Source organism: Lygodium microphyllum, chromosome 8, assembly GCF_053477565.2.
Source record: "Lygodium microphyllum isolate KBCC chromosome 8, Lygodium_microphyllum_v1.1.10, whole genome shotgun sequence".
Classification (NCBI taxonomy): Eukaryota; Viridiplantae; Streptophyta; class Polypodiopsida; order Schizaeales; family Lygodiaceae; genus Lygodium; species Lygodium microphyllum.
Window position 1 is genome coordinate 131,893,739 of NC_141142.1, and position 23,870 is coordinate 131,917,608.

The 23,870-nt window shown below is 42.8% G+C and overlaps 1 protein-coding gene and 1 pseudogene across 3 annotated transcripts in view; one reads left to right on the plus strand and one right to left on the minus strand.

Moving 5' to 3' along the window:
- Positions 1–3,553: 3,553 nt before the first annotated feature.
- The window catches only part of LOC148032867 (uncharacterized), an 89,308-nt gene continuing 68,991 nt past the window's right edge, over positions 3,554–23,870 (plus strand). For all 3 annotated transcript variants that reach the window (XM_087684183.1, XM_087684185.1, XM_087684184.1), the window contains exons 1-2: positions 3,554–3,787; positions 3,907–4,151. In XM_087684183.1, coding sequence (XP_087540309.1) covers positions 3,930–4,151 — 222 coding nt within the window. In that variant the 5' untranslated portion in view covers positions 3,554–3,787; positions 3,907–3,929. The remainder of the gene's footprint in view (positions 3,788–3,906; positions 4,152–23,870) is intronic.
- On the minus strand, positions 5,895–8,584 carry LOC148032868 (GDSL esterase/lipase At1g71691-like; annotated as a pseudogene).

Genomic DNA, 23,870 nt, shown 5'->3' on the forward strand with positions numbered 1-23,870 from the left:
CCCCTTGGGAATTCTCTGCTCTTATTTAGTCATTGAGGTTACCAATATACCATTCTTGGTTCCTTTTGTGGTTCTTAATATCAAAGTTGAGGCTGAGGACTACTACGTGCAATGGGGGATGCCTTGGCTACACCAAGTGAGAGTTAATCATAATTGTTAGGCTCATCACAAAATCAAGTTTTCCTTTACAAAGGTTGCACCTTCACCATTTACATTGCAACTTATGATTGTAGAAATAATAGATATGGTGGAGGGCTTGGAAGCTTATGAACATGAAGCATTCCTAGCATCTAATGCAGATCTAGTTCCCGAGTTCATTAAGAAGTCAAAGGATGATCATGATCCAGCTTCAAAGCTTGGCATGGAGGATTCAAAAGTTACAGCTATGACAACTTCCAATGTAGTGAAAGTTCTAGAATAAGGGGTAAGGACAATAAAAGAGCTTTTGATGAAGTGAGATTTTTAGCAAGAATTTTCTAGCAACCCTCTATTTTTATTCTACATAGTCCAATTGTTCCATCCTTTCGCACCATCACCACCCGGCTCTCTCTCTCTCTCTCTCTCTCTCTCTCTCTCTCTCTCTCTCTCTCTCTCTCTCTCTCTCTCTCTCTCTCTCTCCCCCCCCTTGTGTGTGTGTGTGTGTGTGTGTGTGTGTGACTCACATGACCTCTCACTATGTGCATCTTGTGCCTACTCTGTATGTGCATGCATGTGTGTCTTTCCATATTTCCTTCACATCCACCTAACCCCTCCATCTCCCCCCCCCCCCCCCCCCCCGTGGGGGTGTCCTAGATGCTAATTGATCCTCGATCTAGGCTTGGATAATACATTTATCACATGTTTGAATGAGTGGAGCCTCACTACATAGCTCTCCTTCTCTTGCCTTCCTTTGTCACCTTGTTTGAATCGTGCCTTTTTAGCTCCTCCTTGGCCCCAACCACATCATGCTTATCATATTTAATTGCTTATGAACCTGAAAAAAATGGAGGCAAGCTTGAACATAAACCCTCACACACACACACACACACACTCTCTCTCTCTCTCTCTCTCTCTCTCTATACATACATACATACATACATATAAATATCCCTATGGTTTGTGGTAGGTATGCCAACAATCACATCATATGAGAAGAAGGTATGGTTTGGGATAGGTATGCCAACAATCACATAATCTAAGAAGAAGGTATGCAATTGCATAGCCATAGTGGAGTCATCTCTTACGAATGCTGCATAAGTGGGATGTGTCTCTCTCTTTGGGTACATTTTTATCTATACTTTGAGCATTACTTCTCTATAAACATTCCTTCTTTATAAGTAGAAAGTTGCAAAATTCATTTCATATATTTTGAAATATATAGTTCAAATACACATCCACATTGGTTTTAATCCCCCATCCTGGTAAGCCTTAGGTGGTGAGACTTTATGCTAGTAATTTTGGTATAGGAGCAACTTTTGTCTAGAGTATATATATGTGATATTTGAAAGCAAAAACTTAATGATGCACTAATTAGATATATAATAGTTGAAGGAAAGGAGTTGTTTTTTATTCCTATTGCATTTAATACTCAAAGATAATGCCTTTACATGCCTTGAATTGTGGTTTAATAAAGCATCAATATTGGAAATACATTTTAGTAATGTATTGATTATATAATGAAATGTAGATGTTAAAGAATGAAGTCCATTGCTAATGCAAACTCTAGGTGAAATCAATAAGGTTGGCTTCTTTGGAAAATTAGAAAATAAGCAGAATCAAGGACCCACTTTAGTGTAGACCCTTTAAATTTCCTTGCTAATTTCTTAAGTGACTATTTACTATTTATGCTTCACCTTTTGATATTATGAGCAATTGAGACTAAGTTTAGGACACATTTTTGGTAGGAATAATTCAAGAAGTTTAAAAACTATTCTAGCCACAAGTTCTTCTAAATATAATCTAATGGGCAATGGGCAAATGAGAGCATGTGAACTATGTTTTGGAGGGTATCCAATCAGAGAGAGAGAGAGAGAGAGAGAGAGAGAGAGAGAGAGAGAGAGAGAGAGAGAGAGAGAGAGAGAGAGAGAGAGAGAGAGAGAGAGAGAGAGAGAGAGAAGTTTGGATATGAGATGATAGAGAGAGATAAAGGGAAAAAGTCGATTGAGGAGGAAAAAGAGGTGTAACATATAAACACGGTGGTGGTGGCAACGACAATGACAATGATGACGAAGGGTGGAATAAATAGACTATGTGAAACAAAACTAGGGGTTGCCACAAAAAGCTCCCTCCAAAAGCCTACTCTTTGTAGACACTTTGCAGTAAGAACAAGAATTCAAGTACATGATGAAGAAGGTCACCTAAGTAAAGAAGGATGAGTTGGTGATAGTGTATCTGCACAATGATTATACATCCAAGCCAATCAAGATTAGTGTTCCTATAGAACCCACTTGTATAGTAATCCACAATGCTATGAAAGTGGCATGATTCTATGTTCATTTATCTCATGCATCACAAGATTTGGAAGTACTTTGGTCATTTTCCTATGTTGCCTTCTAGTGCAACACACGGTGGAGATTGATGGGCACCTTACAAATGTGTTAGATGATCTCAACCATTATGGTGTGATGGTTAGGTGCATATAAAGTGAGTTTACATTACCACATTTTTCATTGTATAATAGAATAAGTTCCATTTCGTTCCCATTATAAAGCTCACGTTTAACATAAGAATATATGCACATAAAGCTTCACTTGAAGCTTGTTCTATGCAAGAACTATAAGGTATGAATTTGCATTTTGTTTGAAATTTTTTTCTTTAAAAAGTGTTATATATAATATCTTGATTTCATGCCAATTAAAGAAACACCAATCCATTCAAGTGCATTCTTTTAGATAATAGTTACATTTAGCAAACAATCATGCTAGCATGATAATACTCAATATGAAAAGAAAAAGGCAACTTTACTTTGTCACTAGTGTGGTTGCATGTGTCTACCTAGTTCCCCACCCTTGTAATGTTTCTTTCATCTCGACTCTTTATCTATCTTATTGCAAGACCTCAAGAGACGAAGAGCTCGGATACATGCGCAAGTGGATGCAATATATATACACGTGCTTGTGTTTGATGTCTGCTTCATATCAGTTGATGTACAATAGCTTTGGGGCCCATTTATAGTGTGTTAAATGATGGGACTTGCTCATATGATTGGAGTACCCTCATTTTTGAGTGTTATCCTAGATTTTGAGGGTACTCGAAGGCCCATTGCACACTAGCCTAGATAGACTAGGTGGTGCAACTTTTAGAAAAGGGTATCATGCTTTGAAATCAAGTTGGGCAGCATGAACATACCGAATGGGTTTTTACTCATGCGGACACCGTTTGCATGCCTCGTATTTCGACATGCAGCATATGATGTTGGAGTGAAAGTTGTTGGGGTGGATGTGAAACCTGCCTAATAATAACTAAAAGGAGTTGAATTACGTTGTAGGATGTCCTTGCTTGCCACTTTTTTTTTTGTGGTGGCGTTTTATCTCCAGCTTGTTGTTGGTAGGTAGTTTATGTGCGCTATACGAACTACAACTTGCATGTGGCCACTTCCCACTCACTTGCTCTCTTCTGGTATATCTCCACCATGGATGACGTGGCATCCGGACCGGAGTGAGACAATGCAAACCGAGGTGACTCTTATTATTTGTTTGTACGCAGCCTTGGTCAGATTGCCTTATTACTAGGCCTGGGTTTGGATGAGACCGCCGGCGTGGGGCGACGCCAAGACCACCGCCAGGTTGACGAACCCAACCCCCACGAGGTGCATGCAGCGACTCAGACCATGGCGGGAACACAGAGAGAGAGAGAGAGAGAGAGAGAGAGAGAGAGAGAGAGAGAGAGAGAGAGAGAACGAGCGATTCTTTCATATCTTTCGAACAGGAAAAAAGCGCAGCACGTAGAAGATGCCGGTTTTGCTGGTATTAGCGATCCTAGCATTTGGTGCAAAAGAGGGCGAAGCAACAGACGACAATGGAATCTTTGATCCTTGTGTCAGCCTTGTAAAACTGAAGAAAAAGGATGGTATCACCCTAGGGGTAGGGTTGGCAGGGGACGTGTCTTCATGGTACAATTCGTCAAGCACAAATCTGAACCTTCTTTCACCTTGTAGCAGCCAACTGGCCGCCGTGAGTTTCTCAAACTGTCGCTGTTTACATACATTGAAATGTTACAATCTGTCAGTCCTTTTCTTGAACCTAATCAAGTTTAGATGTAATATACTGCCATAGAGAGAGGTTAGGTGGATGGAGGTGTGCACGAGCAGTCCATGACACTGTTCGAGGTTCACATGAACTGTTTGAGGTTCATAGGGCCCTGCTGGCACACGAGTTTTTTATCGGCTTGCCTGCATATTCTCTCCTTTCTTTCTGCACGGTTTTGCCTGCATGCAATCGGCAGTTATTGTGACAGCCATTTGGGGCCTCATGCACTTCCTAAACGACGCTGTGATTAGCCTTGTATCTTTCTCTTTGATTTCATTCCACGATAAAGTGTGACTTTTTATTATGTATCCTGGTGCGCCCTACCATTGATAACAAATGTGTGAAACATGGTGGGTTTCACCTTCTAGCAAAAAATGCAAGAAAAAACAGCATTTTCTATAAGGAAATGGCGGTGTGCTAAGACTTTCTAGATTCTAGAGCCTTTCCTAAGGGGTTTTACATCTCTCACATACTATATTTGCATTTAATAAAGTGCGTGGGATTGTCTACCCAGCTAGCTGAGCATTTAAACAACCCCATGGTTCTTTAATGCGGCACATTCGCTACAAAATATTGACGTTGACTTTTTAGGACCAGTCATTGTTGTCGAAGACTGCTAATGCCAGAGAAGAGATGGGACTTTGCCACTGTGATTTTGTCATCTAGCAAGTTCCTGCTGGAGATGCTGTACCACCATCCTTTTATGTGGCATAACAATCTTTTGAAGGAGAAATTGGTGCTGATTTTATATGAGAGGTAGGAGAAGCTTGCTATCTGAGGTTTTGAAATGCTTGAGATAGGTTTTGTTTCTAACACTCCTTTTCCTGATAAGTTATTGGTTCTGGTTTCCTATGGGAGATTTGTTGCTTCGTTTAGGTGTTGCCCATGTTAAAATGTGAGCAGAAGTAGGAAAATGCAAACAATACGACCGAGAACTGGAAAGGAGATGGAAGCAATGAATGATCAGTACTTGTGCCGAAGCAGATTGATACAAGGCAGCCCTTGCACGTGACACATTATGTTTCTGAGCAAGGGTGTTGGGCGAGTGGAGATTGGAAGGATGGGAGACATAATGACCGAGTGGATAGTTGTAAGTACACATGACTCTGCGAGCTAAAACTGGTTCAAAGGTGTCCTGGTCCAAAAATAATAAAAAATAGGACAATGGTTAAAATTGGACCAAAGTGGACATGATTGGATAGAGCTCCTATGTGCCTCGTTGACTTGGTGTAGGGCTCACAAATAGGAGATGACCATGAATTTTAATACTTTCCCTCAATGGCTCTTAGATCGTGGGTATGTTTGAACTCCCAAGGAGTGCAAATGAGGAAGAAACAAACATCATAAGACAATAAACAAGCTCCACCACTTGATCCAAGATCCTCTTGGACATAATGGTGCTAGATCTTTATGTGCTTTGTGTGAGCTTGAAAATTGGGTTCCTAGCTATGGCCATGCACATCTGACTATCATTGCAAGAACTATTGGTTGTCTCTATGGAGAGACGATATTTAATATTCACCTCAAGAAAACAAATGCACTAAGTGCGCTTTAGGGTCCCATAAGCTAAACCTTAAACTTTGGTTGGTTCCATGTGTATGAAAACAGAGTGTGCTGGATCACTTGCATCCTTTTGCATCCCCCATCTCTCTACTCTGCCCATCATCACTAGTTGCGACTGTGACCATCTGAAGGCTGTCCACACCTATATTTGGTTCCAACTGCTGTCGCCATCACTCTAGGCCTTTTTGTGATTGCTCTAGCCCCTATTGGAGAGTTCCCAGCTCCTGCACTGCTTGTGAAGACCCGGTGCACTGCTGTGTTTACATCAGAATAGGCTGTCCTGCTGCTGCTCATCACTTATAGGTCTTCTACAGCTGCGGCAGGCTACCTGGCATGCTATCCTTCACTGTTGTCTGTTGCCATGAGGCATACAGGCTGCATTTTGAGTCTTTCAACACCTTTCAGCATCAGCCTGATCTGCATTTGCATCTGTAGTAGGCTGTTTTTGAGTTTTACAGCACTTTTCAACATTGGCCTGATCTGTGTTTTGCATCTACAATATGTTGTTCTTGAGTTTTAAACATTTTTCTACATCATCATCTGCTTTGATTCATGGTTACTGCACTTGGGATTTGTCTTTGGTGGATGACACACTCCAACATCTTCCTCAGCCCACTCCTACAAGAGTCATTGAGTGTTGGATTGGTTTTCCTTTGAGTATTGTGTATATACATTCATTTAGCTTCATTTGATTCTCTTTTACCCTATTTTGCATTTTTGTGTTTTTGTCTGAGTTATCGTCTTTTAGTTGTGTTTGTACATTCTATGTTTTCTTAGTGCAAACCCTAGCATATCTTCATAGGCACTCCTCTGACTTTCCCATCCCAAGAGCTAGAGATACTACAATCCTATGTACTAATAATGCCTTAGGAGCTGGCGATGGCATAACGCATTATTACAAAGGCCACCCTAGTATTGGTGGCCCTTGAGGAGATAGAGATGTCTCTACCCTACGTTTTTAATCCCTTTGTGTGTTATTGATGCATGATGCACCAATGAGTTGGGTTCCCGCATTTTACGGAGATGTGACTTCAAAGCTAATACTGTCATAGGTCTTGTTGTAGGTGGGCCATAAGAGAGAGTAGGAGATGGATTGCTTTGATGCATGCTCCGAGGACTTTCCTCTCTTGCTTGAGGTAGTAGAGCTAGCAGAAAGGAGTTTGATAGGATATACTCCAAAAGACAGCAGATTTAAGTGTTGATTGTAGAGGCAAATGGGTCCAAGAGATTCAGATGCACCCCATGAGGATCTTGTTGTGGCATGTATGAGGTTTTGTTGGACAACTTTTTAGGCATGGCTGGTTCTTGGGCTAGCATTGAGACCGATCCCTCAGCTCTATTAGGTATCGCTCGTGTTGATAATGGATCTCCCTCATCTCTTTGGTGTAGCCTTTGTGTCTAATGCCCCATGCACCCAAGCGGTGCTAGTTTGGGGACTCCATGAATAGTCTGAGGGAGGTGTTTCCACTAAATAGTGTGGGGTATCTAGCTTGGATTATGTTGTAGGCCTTGCATGTGTAGATATAGTGCTCCTTGCTCTCCACCACCTCAAGGCATAGTTTGCAAATCCACTTGGCTCTAGGGATGCAAGTTGCTCTTCCAATCTTGATCTTGAGCTGATGAAAGGAGACCTTAAGGTAGCCAACGGTTGCCTGCATGCTAAGACTTCAAGCTTGTCTGTGTTTGTTTATGTGTGTGATTGACGGTCTAACTGTATGTCCAACTGTACACAGCGAGTGTGGGACATTTAATAAGTCGGTGGTCTTTGACTTATTAACCACAGTTAGTACATTGGCTAGATGACCTAGTTGTAACTATTCTCCTCTACTAGTTACTTGAGGGAATAACGAAAGAAAGGGGATGAGCTGACTGCTCACTCTCTGTTGCTCCAAAACCTACTCTCTGTCATTTAACATGGTATCAGAGCCTTCTTTAGTAGCAGCAGACCTTGAAGTAGATCTATTCAGCAAGCCACGTGCTGCTGATTCCTGTTTTTCTTTTGTATCAGATAAATTGAAGAGCTTGAAGTATAAATGAGGTCTTTTGAAACGAGAAAGCTTTGTTAATATTTCCATCTGCTATTGCCTCTATTACGCAGCCTGAGAAGAACAGACTCCATGCCTGGTCATAGGAAAAATATCCTGCATGCATTGAAACAAGTGGACATCTCTCTCCACAAATAGGAGACTACTACTGATCTGTAGTCATATGACAGTGTGATCAAATTGGCAGGCAGCTCAGATTTAGCTGGGAGTTGGGGGTCAGCATTGAGCTAGGTAACCAGCTGCTCCACCTCGGCATTGAAACCATGCACAAGCTCGTTGATATACTCCACACAATTGCTGTCTTTGCTCTTGGTTGCCAGCACATTGGGTGTGCACCCCAGACGCCCTACCCCGGATATCACAAACCTCTGCGCCCCCAGCTGAAACAAAGTTATGAGCTGCTGTGCGAAGGTCTGAGTCACAAGCACTTTGTATTGGTCTGGGGTATACTTCTGGCTAATCCCGGTTGAGTTGATGAGATAGTTGTTGAGATAATCGTTGCTCCCCAGCACGATTGCAAACAGAGACTTGGACAGATACTTGGCGGTTGCCTTTGGACCCCCCAGCAGGCTGGAAGTTGGATATCTGTGTATTGAAGGGCAATCGGGCCACATAGTTCTTCCCAGAGCTGTCTAAGATGCCACCTGCAGCAGAGGCAAAGTTGACCCCATTCAGAATGGCTGGTCCAGTTGTGTTGGGATTCAGGTAAGCCGGAAGGAAAGGGAGCCCCAAGTATTGGCATGAGCTCATGGAGCAATATGTATGCTGTAGCAAACTGATGTAAAGCAGTCTGAATGTGACCAGCAGACCTGTGTAATGCAGGTTGAATACACTTGATGTGTATGATAACTCATAGGCAACACTGAAGTCTCAACAGACAGTGATCATTGAAAAGCTTATGCTTGGTGGATGCTTTACGAAGCATATATGTTATCTCTTATGTTTTTGATCTTGGATTGGGAGTGTTAAAGGCTCAGTGTTTGAAGATAATGACATGATAGAATGTGTCTAGAAGTTCTTCAGCACTGACACAGGGCACCGTTTGATCCACCAATGTTTTGGAATGATGGATATGACTATCAAGAATGCTTGATAAATGTTTGTGCAATACCCATGTACACCTGGGCATGATTTAAAGAGATTAAAAATTCAATTTTGGAATGCATTTACGGATCTGGAAATTACAGGCTGAAATCTGTAATTTGAATGTATGATAGTTATCACTCGAAGGTCAAAACATACTGGCATCCATTTGGTACCTGTAAGGCTTGAGTCATGCCATTGGAGCTGTAGGTTTTTTTGTGGGATATTGTGAGTATTAAGTGCCCAAATTTGGACTGATTTGCTGCTGGTTATAGCAGGGTATGAACGGTTTTTATTAGCTGGAAGAATATTTACTTTCATACATGATGTACATGCACTGCAATGTGCTCAAATGGACATGTATGGATACTTGCATGTAGTGGCAATTGTCTGAGATGCTGTGGGCTATGTTGAGGCATAAATACCCTTGCTTTGGTTGAGAAAAGGCTGCCGGTTATGCACAGTTTGCTGCTCATAGACTGCTTGTCTGTTCACTACCAGTTAAGTGTGTTTACATACAGAGTATGCAGTAAATGCAGTCCATACAAATAGGTTGTTATACCTAGCTGTATTGCCACTTGACTTGGGATATGGTTGACATGTTTATGGACTGAAATACTTTGATTTGAACAAAGGGTTGCTGCTGAAAATAGTCATTGAATTGGAAGGTAAGTTAAGAATCGTTGGTTTGTAGGAAGTTAGGCAGTGTTCACAACATGGCAAATGCAGACAGAATAGATAACATAACCCAGATAGTGGGTGAGAAACTTGACAGCAACAACTATGCCATCTGGAAGTTTCGCATGAAGAACTTCTTGATAGGAAAAGGATATTGGGATTTGGTAACAGGAGCAGAGGCTGAACCTAAATTGCCTATTGACAAGAATCCCACTCCAGATCAGCTAAGAGCTCATAGAGCTTGGACGGAAAGAGCATGCAGGGTTCTACATTGGCTGTCATTATGTATTTCAGATGCTATGGTAATGCAGATTATGAACTGCGGCTCTCCAAAGGATGCATGGAATACCTTGATCAGGTACTATGGCACTACCACAAGTGCCAGGAAGATATAGTTGAAGCAAAAATTCAATAATATGGAGAGAAAGGGTAGGTCTATTCAAGACTATGTCACTGAAATTAAGATCATTGTGAACCAGTTAGCGTCCATTGGCACATAGGTGGAGGATGAAGACATGGTTGCAGTTGCATTAAATGGCTTGGGGCCTGAATATGAATCTTTTGATGCTTCCATATCTGTGCGGGTTGAAATGCTAGATTATAATGAGCTTGTGGCATTGCTCATTCATGAGGAAGTCAAACTGGGATTGACTACTAGTTCTAGCAGCTCTAAGAGCAAGGATGCTGTCCTTTACTCAAATCAATGGGCCGTGGCAGCCGTGGTAGGGGATTTGCTCGTGGCAGAGGGGCACCACAGAATATGTCTCGTGGCAGTAATACCCAGCAGGGGTTCAAATGCACAAGGAGGTGGCAATTTTAGAGCCAGGGGGAGATCTAGCCCTAGGGGGCAGAGGTGCTTGGCAGCAACAGTGTGTCTCTGACAATCCTAACAAGGATAAGAATTGTCATTATTGTGGCAAGTACAGACACGTTGCTAAGGCCTGCTGGAAGAAGCAAGGCAATTGGAAGGGCAAGTAGCATGGACATTATGCATCATCCAGCCATACAGTGGATGATTCCGTAGATTGGTTGTTTGCCATGACTTACATGCAGAATAGGGCTGCTAAGAAGTTGAATGTAGATGATGTTTGGTATATTGATTCGGGAGCATCGAATCATATGATACCTCATGGTGACTGCTTCACAGATATGGTGCCTGACAAGAATGGCTATATATGCACAGGTGACGATACGTAGCATAGCATTGAGAACAAAGGCATAGTACCTTTGGTGATTCATGATGGCAAGAAGAAGAACTTGCATGATGTGTTGCATGTCCCATCCATTGTGAAGAATTTGTTGTTTGTGGGTTAGATGACTAAGTAGAATTTACAAGTCCATTTTAATAAGCATGGCTGCTTCATTGAAGAGTTTGGTAATGGCTGCAAATTGATTGCTTGTCGTCACAGACATGGCAGGATGTTCACATTAGATGCCACTTTACCATAGTTGAATTCAGTAATGTTTGCTTATGGTTCAGGCACAGTCAAAGACCTAGAAATATGGAATAAAAGAGTGGGGCATGTGAATATTCAATGGCTGTAATTGACGTAGAAGAGACAGCTTGTTATTGGCTTACCGAAGTTTACTTACACTGATCTTGGTCATGTATGTGATGCCTATCAATTTGGTAAAAGTCACGATTGCCTTTTGTCAGGCATGTATGAAACAACAAATGACCTTGCAATTGGTCCATTTTGATGTGTGGGGGCCAGCCCATAATGCATCTATGGGAGACTCTAAATATTATGTGACCTTCATAGATGACTTTAGTTGCTATACTTGGGTTTATATACTGAAAGCAAAGGATGAGGTGTTTGCTGTTTTTAAGTAGTTCAAGAAGCAGGTTGAGAAAGAATTTGATTACCACATCTCTTGTCTGAGATCCAATAGCGGTGGGGAGTATGTATCACATGAGTTTGACAGTTTTTTGGTTGAAAATGGTATTCATAGGTAGCTTACATGTAGCTACACTCCACAACAGAATGGAGTAGCTGAATGGAAGAATAGGGTATTGATGGAAGCTGCTCGTGCTATGATGAATGAGAATAATATGCCGCTTTACTATTGGGTTGAGGTTGTTATGACAGCCATGTACATTTTGAACAGGACTCCCATTGCAGGCATTCATGATGTGATACCCTTTCAAAAGTTGTATGGCTACAAATCTGATGTTAGTCGCATGAAAGTATTTGGTTGTATTGCTTATGTGCATATTTATGATGAAAAGAGAAGTTGGATCCGAAAGCACATAAATGTGTCTTTATTGATTATGCGCAAGAAAATAACGTATATAAATGTTTTGATCCCTCTACACTCGGGAGACACTTGTGAGCAGGGATGTTATATTTGATGAGATGGCTACTTGGTATGCATCACCTACAGCAATACTGTCTGACATGTCTTCTGCACATGCTTCTACAATTGGTTTGCAGCAGAGTACTGCATTGACATGTCCTAGTGTTACGAATGTATCATCCCCTGTCTCTCCGTGGACAATGAGATTGTGCAGTTGTGGCTCATCGTCCATTGACACCATTATGTCAATGAGGGGGAGATATGACATGATGGACAGTAAAGGAAAAGAAAAAGTTTTTGATACACCTGGCATGATGACTTCAGGCTATGACTCGGCTGATAGTCTTGACACCGAACTTGGTATTTCTACTGTGTATACGCTTGGTACTCCGCAGAGTAGGTGTGTTCCGCCTCATGAGAGAGGGGAATCTAGTAGTGTACCACAGCTCAGATGCTTGGAGAGGGTTAGGTATCTTGTGGATAGATTGACTTACAATGGTTACTTTGCGAAGCATTATGTTTATACGACGAAGGTTATGGAGGTTAAAGAACTTGCCACTTATGCTGAAGCAGTGATGGATAAGAATTGGTGCATAGCCATGGATGAGGAAACGGCTGCCTTGGCTGAAAATAGCACTTGGGATCTTGTTCAACTGCTAGATGGGAAAAGACCATTGGCTGCAAATGGGTTTATAAGGTCAAATGCAAGTTGGATGGCAGTGTAGAGAGGTACAAAGCCAGGCTGGTCGCCAAGGGATATGCTCAGCAGTATGGTCTAGACAGCAGATGGATGTGCTTTCCTCAATGGTGACTTGGAAGAGGATGTTTACATGGATCAGCTTGAAGGGTATGCGCACCCTAAGTTTCCGCACTATGTCTATAAGCTGTAGAAAGCTTTGTATGGGTTGAAATAGGTTCCTAGAGCATGGCATGCAAGGATCAGTAGTTACTTATAGAGTTTGGGTTTCATGGTTGGCAACTGATCATAGTTTGTTCACGAAAAAGACAGACAAAGGATTGGTGGTGTTGGTTATTTATGTGGATGGTTTGATAATCACAAGTGATGATGACTTTGGAATACAGAATGTCATGAGTATGTTGAAATCTGAATTTGATATGAAGGACCTAGGTGAGCTGAAATTCTTCTTGGGTATTGAGGTGATAAAGGCAAATAATGGTTTATGGTTGATGCAAAAACACTATGCCATGGAAATGCTGAAAAAATATGGCATGGCTGAATGTAAAACTCTTGATATACCTTTGGATCGAATGTTAAGTTAGACGTAAACACTGGAGCTGAAATTGATGATGTCACTATGTACAGGTAGATGGTTGGAAGCTTGATCTACTTGACCATCACAAGAGTTGATTTGAGTTATGCTATTGGGCTCATAAGTCAGTTCATGCAGAAGCCCAGAAAGCCACACTTGGATGCTATTAGACGGATTATGCGGTATGTAAAGTCCACTGTAGATCATGGGTTGTTCTATGAGAAGGATAAGGCCCTGGAACTCATTGGTTACACTGATGCGAATTGGGCTGGATGCTCATATGATCGCAGGTCTACGAGTGGTTATGTCTTCAGCTCTGGAAGTGGGATGATCAGTTGGAGTAGCAAGAAGCAGCCGACTGTTGCATTGTCTAGTACTGAGACAGAGTACAGAGGTGTTGCTTCGACAACCTGTGAAATTGCATGGTTGCTTATGCTAATGGCTGATTTGGATATGTAGGTGGATGCTCCAGTGACTTTATTTTGTGACAATCTTAGTAGTGTACTTCTGGCAACAAACCCAGTTTACCATGCCAGAATGAAGCATATTGAGGTATACTACCATTTAATCCGTGAGATGGTTCTTGCAGGCAGAGTGGATTTTATGCATGTGAAGACGAACGAGCAGGCAACATAAATCTTTACCAAGTTTTCAGGTAAAGATAAGTTCAGTCAATTTCGACAGCTACTTGGTGTACTACTGTTATCTTGAGCTTGAGGGGGAGTGTTAAGACTTCAAACTCTGTCTATTCGACATTCTAACTGTATGTCCAGCTGTACACAAGTGTGGGACCCTTGTATAGGGTCTTTTTAGAGATAGCTGCAGTTGGGCATTGGTTGAGGATATATATAGTGTTAATAACCTTGAACCAAAGGTGCTCAAGGAGCTCTGCGGTGAATAGCATAGAGTGTGCCATGTTCATTAGAGTCTGGTTCCTATGCTCTACGACTCCATATTGAGAAGGGGAGTCGGTAGAGGTGAGGTGATGAGAAATGCCGTGCTCTTGTAGAAACTCACTGAACTCATGGGAGGTATACTTACCATCACTGTTACTTCTCATACATCCTATAGGACGACCCATTTGGTTATGCATCAAATGCATTCATGTTGAGGAGTAGTTAAGGTGTCAAATTTGTGCTTTAGAAAATACACCCAAATGTATCTCAAGAAATCATCCACTATCAAAAAGAAGTATAACATGCCATTTAAGGTGGCAGTGGATGTCGGCCCACAAAGATCAACATGGATCAATCTTTGGGGCGCCTTAGCTCAACGTGTGGTCTACCGAGGGAATAGAGTGCGGTGGTGTTTTCCTCATAAAGAGAGTCATACCTGAGATATCCTAAGCAATAATACCATGATCATCCTCCTCTTGATCATTCTTATGATGGTATACCTTTTGATCCACGATATTATGGGCAAGGTTTTGCACATTCATTAGGTCAATATCTATATTGGGATCCAAACGTTTATCTTTCACGAGTTCATTTGGCTAAAAACTAGTCATTTTATCTCTTATTCTATTATGTAGACAATTTGTAGACAACTCTCTATTTTGGCTTAGTTTTGATTCTGATTTGATTACAGAGTAGTCACACCTATATTGACTAAAAGTATTTCAATGCACTTTCTTTTGACTCATCATAGATGCTCATTGTTCGTCAGCTCCTGTGTGGTGGGTAAAGCTTGGAAATGATGGAATTTTGAGCCCTCTGCTATTAGTTGAGAAAGAAATTGAGTATCGTGTAAAGGTTACTAGGTTGAATTGCACCATGAGCAATTACTAAACTAGTCCGAGAGTCTAGGATCTTGCCACTATGAAGAAAACTACTCGCCCCAAGTGGCAAAGCTGTTGAACGGGTAACAGGTTCACCCAACTTAGGGGACATAATATATATTGTCCAGCATAGCGAGATCTAGACCCAAATTATTAGCAAAATTGACGTGACTTGAGCTTGAATCTTGATTGATGCCAAAACCTAGACGCACCCAGTTACAAGGGTTGGGTAAGAAAAATGTCTTGGATGGGGGTCACATTGTCGAGCTAACAAATGCATTCCATGCTGATTAGCCTCTTAAATCCCCAAAACATGTTTATTTAATGAAAAACACAAAATTGGTGCGCGGTTTGAGAGAGTTTCGCATTCACGTGAAAATCTTCGTTATCAGTCTTCCTCCACGTGGCTATCTAGCCTTTGTGACTATTGCCACCACTCCATCTACTACTCCAGCCCCCTTGGCGACTGCCCTTCCAACTGTTGCTTGTGCTTGGCTCTTCTTCTACTGTTGCGTTTGGCCTCAAACAACCATTGCTAGCTCTAGTCGACACCTCTTTTACTGCATTTGGCAGTTTCAGCCATCGCTGGCATCATTATGCATCTCCACTACTATTGCCAGGCATCCTATTGCTTCCAATGATTTGCATTTTGGTCTTCTACACCCTCCAACACACTTTGACTAGTGGTTACAACACTTCGGATCCATCTTTGGTGGATGTTACACTCCGACACTCATTGCTTTGCCCTTGAGCATTTTGTACTCTTACATTCATTTATTGCATGGTTGTGATAGGCATCCCCCTCACTACCTGCAATCACCCACCTCCTTTGTCCTCTCAGACGTAGGGATCTCTATCCTCTGCTTATGATATGTGATCTCACATCCCTTGGGTTACTCCTATTAGTAGTCATGTTTGTTAGGCCTTGTCATCTCCTACCTGTGAGCCTCAGTTTGAGTCAGATGAGGAGCTGTGACCTGTCTGTCACTTGTTTTGATAGAGGAGGTAGCTCATTCTAGAGCATTTAGTTTTGTGTGCATTTCCCGGGCAGTTACTGCTTTTCATAGTCTCCCTACACCTATTGGACATTGTCCACCCTTTTCAAGATTTTTTTTGGGCATTTTTGGCATTTTCACCAAATGTTGGTCGGCCATATTGTTGCGTACTCTCACATGGTATTAGAGCATGGTATCATCGTTTGAGAGAGACATAGAGTGCTCGATTCTTGTAGAGGAGGCCATCCACATTAGTGGTTTGCCGAAAACACAGCTTTCTTCTTAAGGTGACAACTTCTTTGTGCAGGCAATAGTAATTCTGCCCTAGGCAGACCCTCTATGTCGACTTCCTTGTGATCGTGTAGCCGTTTCCTCCTGTTTTGGGGTTGTCTACCGCCAAAACGATTTATTTTGTTGGTGTCTTGCAAGATTTTGAAGATGTCTTACCAGTAGTTTCGCGGCTTAGATGATATAAATGAGGAGCTTTCTCAGCACTCCTTCGAATGGTAGTGAGATTATCGCATGGATCATGAAGAACGGAGGTTATGTAGCTTGTTTGTTCGGGAATAACTTATATGTTCAATCTACTGCAGAGGGGGTTAGCTATATCTTGCTATACGTTGATGACTTACTCATCACAGGCTCAAATTCTGTTGCCATATCAAAAATTAAGGCCAAGCTTAGTGCTACCTTCGAGATGACAGACCTTGGTTTGCTGTCTTACTTCTTGGGGATGGAGGTAGTTCGATTTGGGGCTTGTATTTTAGAAGTTGCTCTTCAGCTCGTGGAACAACATACTTGAGATCAAACACGGCCAGTGGCCACGCCTCTTGAGGGTTCTCAAGAACTTTGTGCGTCTACTATGGTCGATTTCTTGGCTAGCTTTTTTCATGCATTTGTGAAGGTTGTACTCATCAATCATCCTCTTCACTGCATCTTTAGCATTTATGAGTTTCCTCAAGTTGCCGATGCTATGGTACTTGAGTTGGTTGAAGACTCTTGTCTCGATAGCCAACTACTACCTATTATGCTCTTCTTCCAAGAATGGAATTTGTGCTGCCATTTTGGGTTCCTGTTAAGATACGAAGACCTCTATTAGTTCACTTGCAAGGCCCTCTATACAGGTGCTCGTACTCCCTTCTTTGCCCAAAGAGGACCGATTTGATGGTTCAAACTGCTCGCTTTGGTCATGTAAGATGGAGTGTATCCTTGATACCTTTAATCTTTGGAGTTTGTTACCCACCCTATTTCTCGTCCCGTGGAGGATCCCATTGTTGGATCATCGATGGATCGTGCCTCCTTATGGAATTGGTTCAACTCTAGAGCTTGATCTTTCCTCTTTATGAGCTTACAGAATTCTGTCCTAGTACATGTGGGCAGGTTGCAGAAAGTAGCAGACGTGTGGACAAAGCTTGCTTCTTTGTACCATCAGAAGACATTTGTTCACTGGATTACTCTCGAGAAGAAATTTTGGATGCTTGTTGTTGATGATTTTCCTTCCATAAAGGATTATATTAATAGGTTGGAGGATATGAGGGATGAGCTTTCGTCCCTTGGTAGGATGATCTCTTTAAAAGATATGGCTATGATTCTTTTGACTTAGTTGCTATCTCCCCAATTTGATGTCTTTTACACTAGCCTTCTTACATCGAGGATCCATGAGAAGCTTCTATGGGAGGAGCTTGCCCTGCTTGTTTTGGAGCATGACAAGCGCGCCAAAGAGGTTGCTAGTGGTTCCACCACCAAAGCTTTTGTTGTGGGATCGAGAGGGGGGGAAGAAGAAGAAAGGGAAGTCAAAGGCTACAAGATAGGAGAGTTCTTGAGGTTCTAACTCCAATTTGAAGAAGCCTAAATGCCCATATTGTGGGAAGGAGACATATCCAGAGGAGAAATGTTGGAAGAAGTACCGTCACCTTTGTCTGGGAGCAAAGGATGGAGCTCAGAATATCCGAGCCTTCTACCTCTACTCCAGCGGTTACCCATGATTCGGTGTTCCTTTATATTGTTGAGTTGGAGGAGCCTTCTTTAGTGGTTGCCTCATCTTTTGAGAGGCCTTGGTTGGTTGATAGAGCTTCTAGTCATATGACTCCATGAGGTGATTTATTGCAAGATCTATCCCCTTCTGAGGGTTCAATTACTGTTGGTGGCATTGTGTTGGTGTCTATTTGTGGTGTTGGCACTTTGCCTTTGTGTCGTGACTGAGCTTCAAGATCCCTTTCATAGGTCCTTTATGTTCGGGACTTTTGTTTTCCACTCCTCTCAGTTTATGGCCTTACTAGGCTTGGTACTTGGGTTGTCTTCACTGAGCAGGCTGTTTGTATTGAGGATTCTTCTACAGGGGCTATTATCACGACAAGTTGGTAGGAGAGCGGGCTTTATAGGCTTCATTCACCTTCTCTTATGCAGGGTCCTTCGAGGCAATTGCCTATTGCTACACCTGTTCCCGCTTGTGCACCATCTATTCCATAGGTTCCTTCCCATCTCCCACCATCTCCTTTGGTGGTTCCCTTGTACCCCCCATCCCCTTTAGAGGGGGACAATCTCCGTTATGTAGCTATGGATTCCTTGGCCCCTAGTGTTTCAGAGGGGGTTTCCCAGGATTGTGAGGAGCTTCTTTATTGGCGCTCTACATCAACGGACTTCATCGACATTGGCATTCCTCTTGTCACCCCAGGATCCTTTTTTCCTTGGCCTTTGCCACATCCAGGATCTAAGAGGGGGTGTTAACAGTCATGTTTGTCATGCCTTGTCATCTCCTGCTTGTGAGCCTCAGTTTGAGTCAGATGAGGACTTAAGGAGCTTTGACATGTTTGTCACTTGTTTTGATGGAGGAGGAAGCTATCTCTAGAGCACTCAGTTTTGTGTGTATTTCTCGGGTAGTTATTGCTTTTCACAGTTTGCCTACACTTGCCGGACATTGTCCACCCTTTGTAGGATTTTTTCTGAGCATTTCTGACATTTTTACCAAATGTTGGTTGGATATATTTTTAGCCCTAGATTTTAGATTGGCCGAATTTGGGGATATTTTGCTATTTATAGCCTCCCCCACTTAGTTGGTAGCTCATTCATCTCATCTTCCTCCTTCCCTAGTAGATGCACACTCTGATTCGGTCATCTTCCTCCACCTTCGATGCTGCCATCATCATCAGCCTGATTTAATGCTCTCATTGACGCTGTGGGTTGCATGCAAGGATTGATTAGTCTTCTTCCGCTTTTCCATTTGTATTAGCATTCTTTCTTGTTTAGTGTAGATTTCATTGGTCTTTCCTTGCAGTCTCTCTCTCTCTCTCTCATATGAATTGTACCCAGCCTATATACCATTTTGTACCTACTCAATTAGTTTATCATAGCATTAGATGGTAGCTTTACTGGGACCCGAAAAATTTCCCAGACATTTTGTATGTAACGTTTTGGTCTCATAGGCCAACTTGGCCTTTCGTAGACGTTAATATAACTTTCTTTCTCTCCCTCCCTCCCTTCCTCCCTCTGTGTGTGTGTGTGTGTGTGTGTGCGTGTGTGTTTCTTTGTCTCTATATTTTCGTTCTTTTCCGTTTTGCACTCTCACTACTTCTACGCAGAGCTCCAATCCTCCCTATCCACCATACCCCCATTGCACACCTTATCCATCTCCTAGCACTACCACTCCTGTTGCAACAGCCAAGAATGCCTTCATGGATAAGACTTGGTTTAATGGGTTGAATTTCATCCCTCAGTCAAACTTCATGTAACAAGTGCTTGAATCTCAGGGGGTTTGGGACCTCGTCGTTGGTCTAGACCTATGCTGACTCACCCTGATCTCAACCGTCAATGGAGAGCCCGCAATGGCACAACCAATGTTGAGTTAGTGCGGGGATTGCTTCTTGAGTTCCACTCTAAGTTACAACATTTTTCTGTTGGAGTCATCTCATTGACTGCTATGCGGTGCAAGATTACATTGATGTGTCAATCTCGATTTTGAGCTTCAAAAGTTTTCAATTAAGGAAGGAGATGATCTTAAAGTCAAGTTGGCATTAGCGGTTACTCGACGAGTTTGCCACTACTAGCTTCCCAAAGATGATGATTAGGCCATGTTTTTCTTGAACAAGTTGCTTGACAAATACTTCCATTTTATTCAGCATATTATCTCACTACCTAGATTGCTGACCTTCTACGAGTTCAAGTGCAGCTTTTGCATTATGTATGGCTACATGATCAACTCTACAAGAGGGTCTTCACACAACCTTACTCTGAGCAAAGGGGGTTGGTTGCCTCTTCAAGTGTCAGCTTTTGCATTATGCATGGCTATATGATCAACTCTACAAGAGGGCCTCCACACAACCTTACTCTGAGCAAAGGGGGTTGGTTGCCTCTTCTTCGTGAGGAAAACCAACAGCGGCAAGAACTCGCAAGATGGGAAGGCAAGCCGATCAAAGGGTGACACCTCTTTCTTAGATGGAACCAAAGAAACAAAACCCATTTGGCAGCAACTCCCTAAGAAAAATAGGTTTTGCACACATTGCTAGAGGTTGGGCCATGTGGACAAGGAGTGTTGTACAAAGGCCTAGGGTCTTCCACCTAGAAAATCATAGTAGAGTGCTGCGACTGCCTCCGCACCGATTGGCCAATCCAATGGGATTACGCCTCTTGTTGCACTATTTGCTCCATCTATCCCAGTGGTTACTAGACATGTGGTATGCGGTCAGCCTCTGTAGCCTATATCTTTCACCACTAGTGAAGGATTAGCTGATTGGCCTGCTGAACTTTATGCATCCACTTTACATTCACCTCCATCTAGGACTACCTCACCACCTTGTCAGGCATTTCATTGGCAGAGCCTTGCTAGTGGGCATATGCGATGGTAGCCACATCCTTACATTCGCTTAAGCTTTGCGCTTTTAGGTCTTTCGGCTATTGAGTCAGGCCCATAGGATTTTGTTCTTAGATTTTCATTCTTAAGTCTTCTGCTCCATTTACTCACACATACATACACATTTGCATCATTGCATTGTTCATTCAGTTAGCTTTTCCTTTTTATTTTGTTTTGTTTTTTGGAGCATCTCACTATTGACCTTTGTACTGCAGATCTTTCTCTCTTTTGCAAGGTTTTGTTTTCAGTGTAGGGCTAATAGCAGGTTTGTACCAATCCTGCTTGGGTTGGAGACTTGGGATGCGTGCCATTCCATCATGGTTTTATCATCCTAGAAGTTTTAGTCTTCTACCAGCATGGAGGCTTTCTCTCCCAAGGTGGATCGTGCAATATCTCTCTTGATGCTATCATAATGGTGACTTCTGTCTTGTTCTTCTAGTTGGGATACTTCCTCAGATCATGGTTCTGGGTACCACATGAAGACCGACATTTGGTTCTTCTTCCTTCTTTGGCATCGACATCCATGGTTAAGAGGGGGTTGCTACTTTTCTTGGTATTCTCTAGGTTTCGGCACTTGTCTTCGCCATTGGCCTTTCCTCCCCTATTGTACCTTTTCCTTTCCATTGCATGATTTGATGATCTTTGTAAAGGGTACTTGGGCAAGTGAACAATTTCGCCACAAGGGACATTGTCTAAGTGGCACTTGTTGCATGTTGTGTGAGTATTCTTAGCATGTAGCATCCTTTGCATCTCATTGTGTAGAGCATCCTCGGGCGAATCCTAAGCTGTCTCCACGAGAGGCTCTTACACCACACCACGCCACCACTCCTTCATCACCCCTTTCCTTGTCATCGACACCTTGGAGTGGATGGGTAGCTTGTTTATTTTGTGATAGGTTGGACCTAGCCATCCCTTCTTATTCTCCCATATCGTACAGTTACTTAATCGATCACCAACTAACTCTCCAGACACCTTTATATTTATTTATTAAAAAAAAAAAACTACATAGTTCATTGTGGTTCCATCCACCTTTGTAGGACTTGGGAGGCTACTTGGCAGCCAATGAGCACCCTTTGTCGGATGCCCTATCCTCTTTTGGGTGACTTCTTAGACTCCCTTGGTAAGATATCCATCGCCTTTGTAGTCTTAGTAATCCATTGGGCAGTCAGTGTGCACCCTTTGTCCCTTTATCCAATGACTTGGTTGCTTTGGGGTGGAGTGCCTTGGGTAACCTTCCTTTCTAGCCTTGTTTTGGGCCTAAGAGGGGGTGTTGAGCTAAGAAATGCATTTCCCTTCTGTAAAAGGCAAGCTTTCCCTTGTCCCTAGCTACCTTGATTCTTGGCATGCACTCCCTCATGTGTCTAGTTGGGTCGATGTGAGGTCGTCATCCAAAAACACACTGGTCCCCTTCGACGCTTGTAGTTGAGCTAGGAAGTCTCTCCTAGCCTCAATGGTAGGGAAATAGAGGATGAGAGCATGAGAAAGAAAGAAAGAAATATATATTAATGTTGGTAAAAGGCAAATGTGGCCTATTAGAGGAAAACCAATATATCTATATCCAATGTCATCTCATTGTAAGAAAGTTGAAGTGAAGATAGATGAAATAAATGTATCCTAATATGAGGCTAAGATCTATTAAAATAAAAATAAAATAAAATAAAAATGTATCCTAATATATGAGAGAGAGAGAGAGAGAGAGAGCAATGTTGATGTGTCTGTGCTTCCGCCAAGCAACCCTTGTTGCTTGACGACTGGCAACCGTAGCAGCTCGTGGTGTGCCTGTACCTATTATCATCTACTTGACATGTGTGCCTTGGGTTCCTGTGCCCTAGGGGACCGTTGCCCTGCTCGCTTGGTCTTTGACTTGTAAGTTGTTTGTACCTGGTGCGTTTGTCCTTGACCGTTGATCTATACGTCCTAACCTTGTGTAGGCATGGGGCCTTTGTCCTACTTGTTTGCTCTTTTGCCCTACCCATTGCCCATGCCTTCAACAATTGAGGTAGCTTGTGGGACACGTGTGCGTGCGCGCACACACACATACACAGATCTGCACTGCGCTGTGTTTTATGTACTACATGCAATGAGACATTGCTTCACCTCTTTGTCTCTTGCCCTATTGCGCGATAGATCTAGAATTTCATTTCCCGTGTGTGGTTCTTGGTGACCCAACACCGCATACTAGTTCGTTTGTGGATTATGGGAAATATGTCCTCTATGCCCTCTTTGTCTTCAGATTGTTCCTGCCTATTCCATTTTCTTAGATGGACAGCCGTGGGCCACATATGGCGTACTCATAATGCCTTTATTTTTGATTCGGTATCGGACATCCATGGGCATGTGGCCCGTGTGTGTGGATTGGTGTTATGGCAAATCACTTCTATGATGTCAGCTGACTTGGTCCTTCCGGACATTGCTGCTCCTTGGTTGGCGATTGTTCGCTCTACTCCAACTGTTCTTTTTGTCTGATTTATTAGAATCGGTTATGTAATAGGTCGTTTTGAGAGCTTGCTCACATCTTGTAAATTTCTACAGAGACAGTGTGAGAGAGATTGAGTATGCTGACATGATGATTTGATGTAATAGAATGTAAGAGATAGAGAGAGAATGTTGACCTGGTGGTCTCATGTAATATTTACTACTTAATTCAATTATCTTCACGAAAGAGAGAGAGAGAGAGAGAGAGAGAGAGTGTGTGTGTGTGTGACCGAAGATGGCGCCCGCTCGTGACCTGCCGCCTCGTCGTCATCTGTTGCCTGGTCCCCCCTGCGTGCAGACGGCATAGGCCGTCGCCCGTTCGTCGTTCGTCCTGGAGGTTGGGGTCCTTGCCGTCGCCCTTCCGTATCGTCAGCCTTCGTTTTCACGCGACCTGCTCCTCAGCGCCGTTCTAGTCCGTCACGGGTTTCCTTTTGCCGACTTACTGGCCACTCGCGCTGCCACGCCTGCAAACGCCCGTCTGCCTTCGTCTACTCTGCTGTCCGCAGGTCCACTTGCTCGTTCTCTTCCCTTCTGCAGAGGCGCCCGGGGCTGCGGTCAACCCTAAGCCCCACAGTCGTCAGACAGGCAGCGTCTTGACCAGCGTGCCTGTTGA